General features: G+C 43.9%; 2 protein-coding genes across 3 annotated transcripts in view; both read left to right on the top strand.

The window, feature by feature from the left end:
- KLHL24 (kelch like family member 24) overlaps positions 1-12,390 on the top strand; it is an 81,754-nt gene that overhangs the window by 8,812 nt on the left and 60,552 nt on the right. The gene's annotated exons all lie outside the window — the stretch shown is intronic.
- Positions 5,855-8,387, top strand: GPR148 (G protein-coupled receptor 148). The gene has a single exon (XM_009967169.3). The coding sequence runs from the start codon at positions 5,986-5,988 to the stop codon at positions 7,042-7,044; it is 1,059 nt and encodes a 352-aa protein (XP_009965471.1). The 5' UTR covers positions 5,855-5,985; the 3' UTR covers positions 7,045-8,387.

Below are 12,390 nucleotides of genomic sequence, written 5' to 3'. Positions count from 1 at the left end.
AGGCTGTAGCAGATGAGTAGTTGAGCACAGGATGATCAAGGCTGCGAACTTGTGATGTCTCATAGGCTCTGCGGTACTCTTTGCATGAGGGTTAAATGAGACAGTCATGAGCTACTTTGTGTTTGTCATGAGGATCTCGGATAAGAGAGAACCTGCAGTCAGCTACTGTGGAATAATTAGCAAGTTCATACCTTTGCTTACCTTTCACATTATTTATCTTACATTATTCACATTTACACTTTCATGGCCATAGAAGTTGGATTTTTAGAAGGTGGTTCAGTTGAAGGTTGCTAGAATTACCCTTTTAAAGGCAAGGGAAGTAGGTGGAGCAAGAGACTCCCTTGGCTTAACTCTGAGTTTTTGAGTCTGCTCAAAACCAAGAGAAGCATACCAGAGATGGAAAAGCAAATGCATATTCATTGAGAACTACGAGGGCATTGCCATGGTGTGCAGAGGTGCAATTAGAAAAGCAGAAGCTCAGCTCAAACTGTAATTGGCCAGAGATGTCAAAAACTACAAGAAAGGGTTCTTTGGGTATGTAAGCAACAAACAGAAGCAGAAGGAAAATATTGGCCTGCTGTTAGACAGGAGAGGTGAACTAGTCACCAACAACGCTGAAAAGGTAGAAATTCTCAACACTTTCTTCACCTCTGTCTTTACCAGCACTGTTGGTCCCCAGGCCTTGGGAGCAAAAATCCAGGTTGGTGCAAACACAGACCCACCATCAGCAAAGGAGAAGTTGCTATGTGAACAGGAGCTTGATCCCTACAAATTTATGGGCCCTAATGTTATCCACCCAAGTGCGTTAAGAGAGCTGGCTGACATCTTTGCAAGGCTGCTCTCCATAATCTTTGAGAAGTCGTGGAGACTGGGGGATGCCCCAGAAGACTGGAAGAAGGCTAATGTCACCCCCATCTACAAGAAGGGCTTGAGGGATGATCCAGAAAATTATAGGCACATCAATCTTACTTCGGTACCTGGGAATGTTATGGAACAAGTCCTCCTAGGGGCTATCACGAGTCAAATGAAGCACATGATTGGGAAAAGCCAGCATGGATTCACCAAGCGACAAAGTGTGCTTGAGAAACCTGATCACCTTCTATGACCAAGTAACCTGCTTGGTTGATGTGGGGTGAGCCGTGTTCATTGTCTACCTGAATTTCTCCAAGGCTTTTGATACAGTTCCCCACAGCGTCATCCTAGAGAAACGGATGCATTACAGCCTAGACAAGTGGTCTGTGGGGTGGGTGGCAAACTGGCTGCCAGGCCGCACCCAGAGGGTGGGGGGAAACAGCTCCTTTACCAAACTGTCAGCCTGTCACAAGTGGGGTCCCCTGAGGATTGATATGGGGCCCAACTCTGTTTAATATCTTCATAAGTGATCTGGATGATGGGATCAAATATACCCTGAGAGGTTTACTGGTGATACTGAACTGAGTGGAGAAGTGGACGCCTTGGAAGGGAGAGCCACCCTGCAGGAAGACCTGGATAGGCTAGAAGAGTGGGCTAACAAGAACCTTATGAAGTTCAAGGAGGACAAGTGTAAGGTTTTGTACCTGAGAAAACATAGTTCAGGAATGCAGCACAGGCTGGGATCTGCCCAGTTGGGGAGCAGTTCTGTGGAAAGGGACCTGGGGTTCATGGTGGACAAGCAGCTCAACAGGAGTGATCAGTTAGCTGCAGCAGCAAAGAAAGCCAGCAGGATGCTGGGCTGCATCAACAAGGGCATCGCCAGCAGAGTTAAAGAAGTCATTATCCCACTACTCAGCACTTGTCAGCCCACACCTGGAATACTTCATTCAGTTGTGTTGTTTTTGTGTGTGGTGGGGTTGTGGTAGCAGGGGAGGGGGCTACAGCAGTGGCCCCTGTATGAAGCTTCTCAGAGCTCCTCGAGCTCCAAGTAGGACCCACCTCTGGCCAGGGCCGAGCCAATCAATGATGGCGGCTGTGCTTCCGCAATAACATATTTAAGAGGGGAAGAACCTACTGGGAAACGGGGAGCAGAGGAGAGGACTGAGATGTGAGAGGAATACCTATGCAAATTCCAAGGTCAGTGAAGAAGGAGGATGGGGAGGTGTGCTGAAGCAGAGACTCTCCTCAGCCCGTGGTGAGAGAGCAGGCTGTGCCCTGAACCCACGGAGGTCACCAGTGGAGCAGATGCCGACCTGCAGCCCATGGAGGGCCCCACATTGGAGTAGGAGGCTGCACCCAGAGAAGGCCGGGACTCTGAGGGAAGCCCACACTGGAGCAGGCTATTGCTGGGAGGGCTGCAGCCCACGGGAGGGACCCACGCTGGAACAGTTCGTGAAGAATTGCAGCTCTGTGGGAAGGACTCACATGGGAAAAGTTCATGGAGGACTGTCTCCCGTGGGAGGTACTCCACACTGGGTCAGGAGAAGAGTGTGAGAAGTCCTCCCCCTGGGGAAGAAGTTAGTGGCAGAGATAATGGGCGATGAACTGTCCGGAAGCCCCATTCCCTGTTCCCCTGTGCCACTGTGGGGGAGGAGGTAGAATAATCAGGAGCAAAGCTGATCCTGGGGTGAAGGGAAGGGTGGAGGGAAGGTGTTTTTAAGATGTAGTTGTATTTCTCACTGTCCTACTCTGATTTGATTGGTAAATTAGTAGTGGTGCTAGTGTTCAAATTAAATTGATGTCTTTTTCCCAAGTCAAGTCTGTCTTTTGCCCATGACCATAATGGGTGAGTCATGCCTCCCTGACCTTGTCTCGACCACAAAGCCTTTGTTATATTTTCTCCTCCCCATCCCACTGCGGGGGGAGGAGTGAGCAAGTGGCAACATGGTGTTTAGTTGCCAGCTGGTCCTAAACCACAATGTCAGTTTTGGTCCCTGCTGTGCAAAGAATATGAGGCCAGGCTGGAGAGGGTCCAGAAAAGGGCCACAAAGATGACCAGTGGACTGGGAAGCCTGGCACATGAGGAGAGGCTGAGAGAACTGGGTTTGTTCAGACTTGAGAAGAGATGACTTAGGTGAGACCATATCACCATGTTCTAGTATTTAAAGGGTGGCTACAAAGAAGATGGAGACTCCTTATTTACGAGTCACATGGAAAAGATGAGGGGTAATGGGTACAAGTTACTCCTGGGGAGTTTCCAATTGGACACAAGAGAAAAATTTTTCACAGTGAGAACAATCAGCCATTGGAATAATCTCCCCAACACTGGACACTTCTAAAATTCATCAGGGCAGAGTGCTGGTCCATCTTGTCTAGACCATGCTGTTGCCAAGAAAGGTTGGACCAGATGATCCTTGAGGTACCTTCCAACCTGGTATTCTATGATTCTATGACTGTCTTGCTTTGCACTTTTCAGTAGTAAGGATGTCAGTGTTTGTTACCCTCCCAGATGTAGCTGGGGCTTCTAGCTCATGATGACTAGCTTTTCCAAGAGGATGGAATAGCTCAACTATAAGGATGTTGTTTTCAGGCAACAGGAGAAAATAATTAGACTGAAAAAATTAGAACTGTTTGTTAATTAAACAACTGTATATAAACAACAAGCTCTTGAGATATATATTTGCAGAACTTCAGTGCTGTATAACATCACTCTGTGAAATACTTGGCTGCATTAGACACTCCTGTAAATGCCAGCAGATCATTATATATTGTATTTGCATTTTTTTTTCTATCAGCACAAAGTGTGCAGCTGAGATGACAATGATCTCTTTTGTTTGTTCACATTTAATCCTAACCAGCTGGTGGAAAATAGTTATTATTTTATGTGGAGATGAGAGAATCTGCCCATTAATAAGACATCCTTGAAATGCCATGGGAGGCAGCAGACATTGAAATGCATCCTTGAAATGCAATGGGAGGCAGCAGACATTTCCACCATTAACAGAGGTCTGAAATTACAGTTGGAGGTGATTCGCACACACTTGAGTTTTCATTGCTTCCCTTCCCTTTTGCAATAATAGTATAATTCAGCAGTTTGGGTGTTTGAGTGCTACTGTCTACTTAAGGTATTTACTGTGTTGTGACTACTGTGTTGTGACACACTGATAGATGCAGAGCATGATCCTGAAGCTAAATGTATAATTGCAGCAATATTGTTCACACACTTTTCAGTGGATGCAGGATTGAGTGAGCAAAAATAATCACCTTCTGTTTTGCCTACTCAGGCACTGTAGCAACTGAAATGCTGTGCTTTAAACTATCATTGGTTTTTCTTCCTATCCCTTTGTTCCATATGGCACAGCCTGTCAAACTGTTTTAGCATACAGTTGCATGGATGCCAACTATCAGTGTGCAAGGAAATGAAAAGTGCACAAGATTTGATGACTGATGCTGAGTTTCGTAAACTGTCTGCTTTGATACTTGGCGTGCCCTGAGACAGCATGTCCATGGCACAGCACGACTTTCTGTGAGGTGAGACTAAGCACCATCTCCCACAGATGGAAGCAGGCTGCATTGCTATGTGCTGGTAGTGCTGGGGAAATAATGAATACAGTAATGCCAGGTTAAGTAAGGAGACACGTTCCCTCTGCTCTTGTCGCGCCAGTAGTAGAATCCGTATTACTTGAGAGGGGAAGGAAGATCATACTTGAAACAATAGTTAAAGATTTGACCATGCTGGTGAATGTGGAAGATTCTGATAGACTTGTCAGGACTGCTGAAAAGGTTGTCTGAACATAGGTATTTTTATTTTTAGGCACCTCAATAAATGATATAACTTCAAAACAATTGAGCAGCCAGCTGATTTCATTGACTACTTATTTGGGCTATTTTATTAGACCTTTGGCCTGTGCACACACTATTTTTCAAATACTGGGAGTAATCCTTTTATGTTTAGCATTAAAAGTAAAAAGCTCCAACATACCCCTGCACCACCAGTGAGAAGAGCAACCAGAACTGGGAGTTGATAAAGCTGCATACTCTTCAGATTTCTTGTCTTTGCTGCTTATGCCCTGCATAAGGGTGATGAACAACAGCATCAATACAGTCGTTCTGATTAAAACTAAAGCTTTATTAGCCAGTGTTGAGCCTATTAAAATATCAGCTGTTGTTCTGATCAGACTATGCCTGCAAGAACTTGAAGAGTTCCTTCTCTGCAGTCCAGATCCTTTAAAATTCTTTCATTGCACCCTCCGCTCTGATACTGAGATCTGATAGTAAAAGCAGTGCAGTGCAGCAGCATGCTGGCCAGCTAGCCAAGAATTGGTCTCCAAATGGACATTGGAAATGCCAAGTCTGCTGTAGGGTATGCTGGTACATTATAGCGTATGTCACTCATCCCAGACAATTCACAGATTGACTGTAAGCCTGCAGTAGATGAGAATTAAGTATTTGTATTTCGTGCATTTAAAAAGTCAGGGGAAGGCTTATCATCTCTAAATAACATGGTTTGATTCACTGAAGCAAAAATGTTTGTCATCTATAAATAATATAATTCCATTCACTAGAGCCATTGTGATACAATTTTACAACAGGCTTGAGAGCCATTTTTATTGATCACTTCAGATCGATTGTGTTGTTGTGTGCAAATTGGTACAAAACATCACCCAATCACATTTATGACTCTCTGACATCAGTACACGTGGAATGTTGTTCTCTATCATCACTTATTTGTTTAATCAAGCTAATATTTCATCCGCCTCATTGGATTGATAAAGTGACGAGAACAAACTCGAATTACTGAAAATGATCAACCCATTCATTTCTGATCAAAGAGCTAGCTGAGGGATTTAGACTTTTTTAAAACCACACAAAGACTCATTCTCTTTTTGAAACATTAGATTTTTCAGGAAGAAAAGAAAATCTTCACTTTAGACAAAAACATCTTTTGGCACCACAGAATTCACTTACAAGTTTCAACTTTCTGTCCTTGAGAAGAGCTGGTAGAATTGGCTACAGGAATCACTTTGCTTCCGTGGGCTTTTTGCATCCTCTGTTTCATTTGTCTTTCTGAGGACTCAGTGTAGAAGATCTTGCTTTCTCCACGTCAGACAATCATCCCAAAATCCTAAGGAAATGGACTTCTCTGGCTGTGCTTTAGTAAAAAGAGCGAATGCATCTACATACCACCACAGGGAGACAGAGTTCAACAGTTCCTCAAATTTGGATGACGCTTCTTTCTACTATTTGCTGGAGGAATGGGCTCTCAACCCATCAGGCATAAAGATGAAGATGTTTTTAATCCCTCCAGTTGTCTGCCTCGTGGCAGGTGTCCTCATCATTCCGACCATCTTATTTGTGATCTTCTCTAGGTTTAGCATCCGTCAGGAAACAAGGTACATGCTGCTGGGAAATGCTCTGCTTTCTGATTTGATCTACCTGTTGTTCTACACCCTGTCAGCTGCTCTCAATGCAGCCCATGTACATCTCCCAAAGGAAGCTTGTGTCCTCCTATTATTTTTGCTGGCAGTGGCTTACTGTGGAGGATTGTTCACAGCTGCTGCAATAGTCTTGGACACATACATAGCTATTTCATTTCCTTTGCGCTACATTGCTATTTTGCCTCCTTCACTAACTAAAAAAATTATTGTATTACTATGGATGTGTTCTGGGGCTTTCCCTGGGATTTTCTTCTTGGTGCTCTCGAGCACTCACAGCTTTGTGCCCTGTGTCCTGGAAATGTGCTCAGTTCCAGTAATACTAATATTAACTCTGAATGGGACGGATGCTGTGAAACTCTGTTTCTGGCTTTCTACCACAGTTATCTTTCTCTGCCTGTGTCTAATATTTTGTTGCTATGCTATCCTGTATTTTAAAACCAAACAATCGGGTATATGGGAGAGCATTTTCTCCAGAGCCAGTGTAACATTCTTAATGCATAACACTGTGTTATTTTTTTACTTCTTTCCACTCTTGGCCCTTTTTGTAGAATCATTCTTGTGCATTAATGTTGTCATCAGACCGCAGACAGGAATCTGGGTCTCCCTGACAGTCTGCAATGTCCTGATGATTCTGCCTAAAGTTTTGTTCCCTTTTCTATATGGGCTTCGATACAGAGAGATCTCAGCATCTCTCAAATCCATTGTCAGAAGGAAGCATCTTCGCCTGGTGTCACCTGCTCCAACACCATCCTGAGCCAACGCAGAGCACAGACACAGCACAGGAGTTGTCCTTACCTTGTTAGCATGCAAGCCTCATGGAAGTCACTCAGCTTGTGAAGAAGAAGTGATCAACCCATATTTGAGAAGACATGGGTTGATCACTCTGCCTCAGTGCCAGAAGGCCACAGATCTTTCATCACATCACAGTTCTAAGTTTTCTTCTGATGTGGGAAGGCAGTATCTTTTGGATAAGATATTGAATAAGGTAACTTTCACCCACCTGTGACAGATGCCTTTCTGGAAAATGGAAAATTAAAACTAGATGGTGCAAAGCAAAGAGGGTAACCACAGGTCTCTCGACATCATCGCCTACAGCAGAGAGGATCCTTAACCAGACGTGCTGTGATAAGAACAGCTATTTCTTTCACTCACAATGTATTCTTCTAAGGTTGGTAGCCAGTATGCTATTCTCTAAAACATACACTGAGAGATGCCTCTGGAAACTGCTGTACTCCGCGATACGCTGTGCTTCATCTTGTGCGGTGTGCTAGCGTATTAGCTGCCTGACGGATTCTGTCTGACAATCTGCAAAATGCTGAATTTTTATAAAATCTCAGTCTGATGGGAAGTCACCTTTGATCAGTGTCTGTTGGGCAGCCAAGCATGTATCGCTGTCAGGGAGTAACAGAGATGGACGGGCTGCTCAGTGAGGGAAAACGAGCCGGGAGCAGGGGGTGGCAGTGCCTCGCTGCAGGGTGCAGTCCCGCTGTGCCCGTGCCGGGTGAGCCGAGCGGGTGTCTGTGGGCAGCCTGGGCCAGCCCAGAGCCCTGAGTCCCTGCTGGGTCCATACTGGTGTGACCAGGCCAGGGCTGAGCCCGGCAGCTGGGGCAGCTGGGCAGGAGCAGCGAGGTGCGAGGCTGGTACAGGTGTACCCACGGCATGGCTCGGACATGACCCGGGGCGAGGGACTAGGTGTAAACTCTGCTCCTGAGGCCCTGCCGAGGCATCTCCCAGTTCTGGCTTGCAAAAACCTTCTCTAGCAGCCTGACCCCAGGTTACAGCTGCACCAAGTCAGGTCCGGTGTTGGGTACCTGCCACCAAACCCCTAGGAAGGTCAGGAGGAGAGGCTGCAGAGCTTGGTGATATACTCAGGGGAAAGAAAGATGATATCTTGTAAGAGCCTTTTAGGTTTTCCAGGTCAACCACCTACCTGTAGAAGATGAGTGAAACATATTTCTGATCTTTAAAGAAGACAAAATTTCATTAGACATAAACATCGGTATGGGAACTGTAAATTGCAGTGTCGTTCCTTGGACTTGAGAAAAGAGCCTTTGTATTTTTAAAGATAATATTTTTAGAGTTTGCTACTTTTTATACAAAAATACACTGGACTTTTTTTAAAAAAAAAAACCTTAGGAAATGGCCCTTGATTTCATTCTGCACAATATTTCCCTTATGTGCAGACTCTCCCCACCTTCTATTTGCTTAAAGCAATACACAGAAAGTGCTGAATGTGGCTTTTGGATATTTCACACTCATCTGAAGAATTCCAGTAAGTGTCAGCCAGGAGGAGATCGATGTCTGGTTGCATGAGATGGTTTCTGGCAGTGAAGCCTGTTTGAGAGGTTTCTGCTGATCTCTTTCTCCCCTCATTCCCAAACTGCTTGTTACTCTACTCACATTGCAGTATCTGCTCTCTCCAGTTTGCTGATACAACTGTTTCTGGGGTTGCAGGTTAAAAATATCCCTCCAAAGCGAAGTGATGGTGTTTTCATTTAAACCGAGATTATCCCAGCGATCTGTTTTATGGGATGATCTGCAAACAGCTGTGTCAGCACAAGTGAGGGGGGTAACAAATTCCAGTTCAGAGGTGGGAATGAGCAGGGACATCTTAGGGGCTTTGCTGCTAAGGGACATTTCTTGTGTAAGAGCATCTCTAAGGTAAAGTTGTTGCAAGTCAATAAACTGTAATATTGTGTATTTGCTTTAACCATGGTTCTGTTCCTCCCTTATTTTGACCCAAAGGAACATTAAATTCTTGAGTAATTGCTTTGTTTTCCAGAAAAAAAAAAAAAAAAAAAAAAAGAAAGAAAACCATAACATTTCTTCTCAATCCTCTTCAATAAAAAAAATAAGACCTAGAAGTTGCTTTTTACAGGCTGTTTTTATTTTTCTCCAAGGTGAATGTACCACAGACATCCGTCACACAAGTTATGTTTGTATAAAGACTTTATATTTAGCCTATAACAGGACTCTTCCATGACACTAGGAAGGATGGGGAAAATGTCTGTGTACTAGATCAGGTGCTTTCTGCTAAACCTCTTTAGCATGCGGTATGATCAAGAATGGAAGAGTTACACATAACTGCTCAGGCATCTCATATCCTGGGCCAAATCTTTACACCAGTGCCCATTGACAAGGATATTGATAACTTACAGGCTGTTTTGTCCATGGAGAGTTCTTTCAAGCTTCATTACCTGAAGATTACCTATATTGTAAATTTTCATGCTAAGTAGTAAAGATAACTGTGTACATAGTATAATGTAAGGTAGTTCTTTATACAGCCATAGGTGACTGAGTAGCTGCAGATTAATAGTACTTGATCTTCCTTCTATCCTTTGTCAGTTATGAAGTTAATCTCCAGGACAGACTTTGGTGGGATTATATTGCCAATTCTGTAACTCTTCCGTAAAACAACATCCCCTGGATATATTTAGAGACAACTAGAAGTTTGGTAACATAAAGGACACTGAAAGAGAGAGAAAGTGAATTGGTGATCGTGGCCAGTTTATGTACATCTGGAATCTGTCCACAGTGATATCATAAGGACCAGGCAAACAAAATGCTGCTTTGTGGAAATGATCTTCTAAGAAAGATTAATAAAATAATCCTATTCACATCCTTGAAATTGTTCCCTAAAATGGGTATTTGCCTAGGAAAGATTTTAGTTGAACTGAAATTAGTTAAGTTGGATGGAATTCTGAAAAGGTCATCTGCATTGCAAGTTGATGATATTTTATTAATCCACTTTAAGGTGGTTTAACATTAGATAAGTAAGTTTTTCTTAAGTGACTGCTTGTAGACAACTTCTTGCCAAGGAATATTGCTGTGATGTTTGGTAGAAAAGCAGCGTGTTACAGCATGAATAGAACCCACCATACACCTGAATCATTTGCCTTCGGGCATTTCCCCAGTCTATTTGAATGATACCAAAGAAGTCACCAGGGCAATGTCACAAGTACTAGGTTCCTATAATTCTTTTCATAAACGTCTGGAGTTTTGTCTCAAATATGGTTAGGCTTCATTATTTGTCAGTAGCTCATGGCTGATTAGCAACCTTGTAAGGATGTCTCCAGGTAAGCTCTGGAAATTAAAACTGAGACTGTTTACCAGACCCCAGCTATCGACCTCTCTCAGGTCACAAAAGTGAACTTCTTGGATGTCACTGTGCCTGCCCAGCATTTTAATTTAAAGTGAAATGGAGAGCAGTTCACTTTAACATGTGATTTGGCAGCTGGGGGCAATAATCTTTCAATGAATTGCAATAACATGAATCACTAAAGGTATTCTAATTTATAGCCTAAATATACTCCTGATCAGTTTTTCCCCTCTTTTCTTGTGCCAGTATTGTCACTTTGTTTACCGCTGCTCGGTTCTTCTTCCCTCTCTCAGTTGACAGTTGATTGCTGTCCAGTAACCTGCAGACTGAACGGAGTCAGACCTGCATTCCAGGGGCTGTGTCTGTGCCATACAGCACTAGAGCAATAAATAAATCTGCAGTTAGATCTGTGCCTCAGATGAGATCAGACTCAGTGTCACGAGATGCAGAGAATCTCCAGGCAGGTAAACAAGCACACAGCTTCGGATTTGGGGTTTAGTTCATTTGCAACGATTTGAGTAATTATTCAGTAAAACTAATTAACCTCCTGCAGTTTTAGTAATTAATATTAGAGTGTCTACTCCTGCTCCCTCAGCTGGCTGTATCATTTTCTAAAAGAAGTTGAATATAATAACAGAGCAGAAGGAAACTCGCATTTGCCTGGTTGCACTCGAGGCAGCCCAGCGAACTCTGGGGCTGCGTCCCAGCGCTGGGGAACAGCCCCGGCTGCCCCTGAGACAGGGCACACAGCTCCCACATGGGCTGCTCTGCTCATTGCTTTGCTAGTCCCTGGTCTTGTACACTGAGATACTCTATGTCCTTTATATAGAAACTGTGATTGTGGCCGTTCCCTGTGGGAGGTGGGTATGTGTCACAGATGGGAGTGATAGGAAAAGGAAATTACAAGTTCCCTTGAAACTTGATTTCTGTTGTCTCCTGTCTCCACCTCCACCTTGCTGCTGGTAACTGGGGGCACAGAACTGCTAGTTCTTGCCATTTTTTCACAAGCCTTGTGATTTTTGGCGTCTTCATAGATCTACTGATCCTGAGCAGTTTTGTTTTTCAGTATGCCTCTAGTCCTTCAGATTGCAACATGAATCTAAAAGGTACAAAGAGCAGAGAGGCAAATAAAAACAGCTCTTCATCAACTGCTATTAAAACGTTAGAATTTTTGAGAGACTCTCATGAGTGAGGAGAGGGAAAGGAGCCAAGATGTGGTTCTGCTGTCTTGTATTTGTCAGTGAGGGAAGGTCTGGCTCATGCTCGCCCAAGGTCTCAAAGTGTGGCTGGGGAACCACCACAGGAGAGACAAGAGGCTGTTTTCTGTCTCTGATATGTAGAATTAAAAATTTGTATTTGGAAGTTTATTCGGACAACTTTTTTCCAACTCAGTGGATTATTTTTCTCAAGAAACTAAGTACAAGTTTTGCTACTGACATTGCAGGAAGAAAATCAGCAACCAACTTCTGAGGGCTACTGGCTTTTAGGATGATTCCCAGTAGGAACAGGTCAGCCTCAGCAGCTGCTATCATTAGTTTTGGCAACAGGTAAAGATACAGAAACACAGCTTCTCAAGGGGAAAGGGAGACACCCCTCATTCACCCACCAGCCAGTACTCCGAGCCAAATCAAAGGTGGTAACTTTCTTCACAAAAACTGTTTGAAATAAAATACTCTTTTTTTCCATGCCCTCTGAAAAGTAAAGCAGAATGGAACAGTCTGGGCCAGTGTGGAAGCGTGAGAAGTGCTGCACCCTGCAAAATAACAGGAACATAAAGAAAGAAGGGGACCAGTTTAAAAAACAGTTGAAAATGGAAGGACTGTGGGAAAATTAAAGTAAGAAAGTGTGAGGATTGGCTGGAATTACAGAAATGAGTTTCAAGGCATGGGGCAAATTGCAGAAGAGACAGGATTTCTTGCAGTCTTTCTGAGGGAAGGACATGGTGGAGACCTGTTGGGGGGCACGTACCTACCCCCTGGGGTGCCTCTGCCCTGCTCAGCC

The sequence above is a fragment of the Tyto alba genome, unplaced genomic scaffold (assembly GCF_018691265.1).
Source record: "Tyto alba isolate M040663 unplaced genomic scaffold, T.alba_DEE_v4.0 Super-Scaffold_10, whole genome shotgun sequence".
NCBI lineage: Eukaryota > Metazoa > Chordata > Aves > Strigiformes > Tytonidae > Tyto > Tyto alba.
The sequence above is the reverse complement of the archived record's forward strand: the minus strand, read 5'-3'. Positions and strand labels throughout refer to the sequence as shown.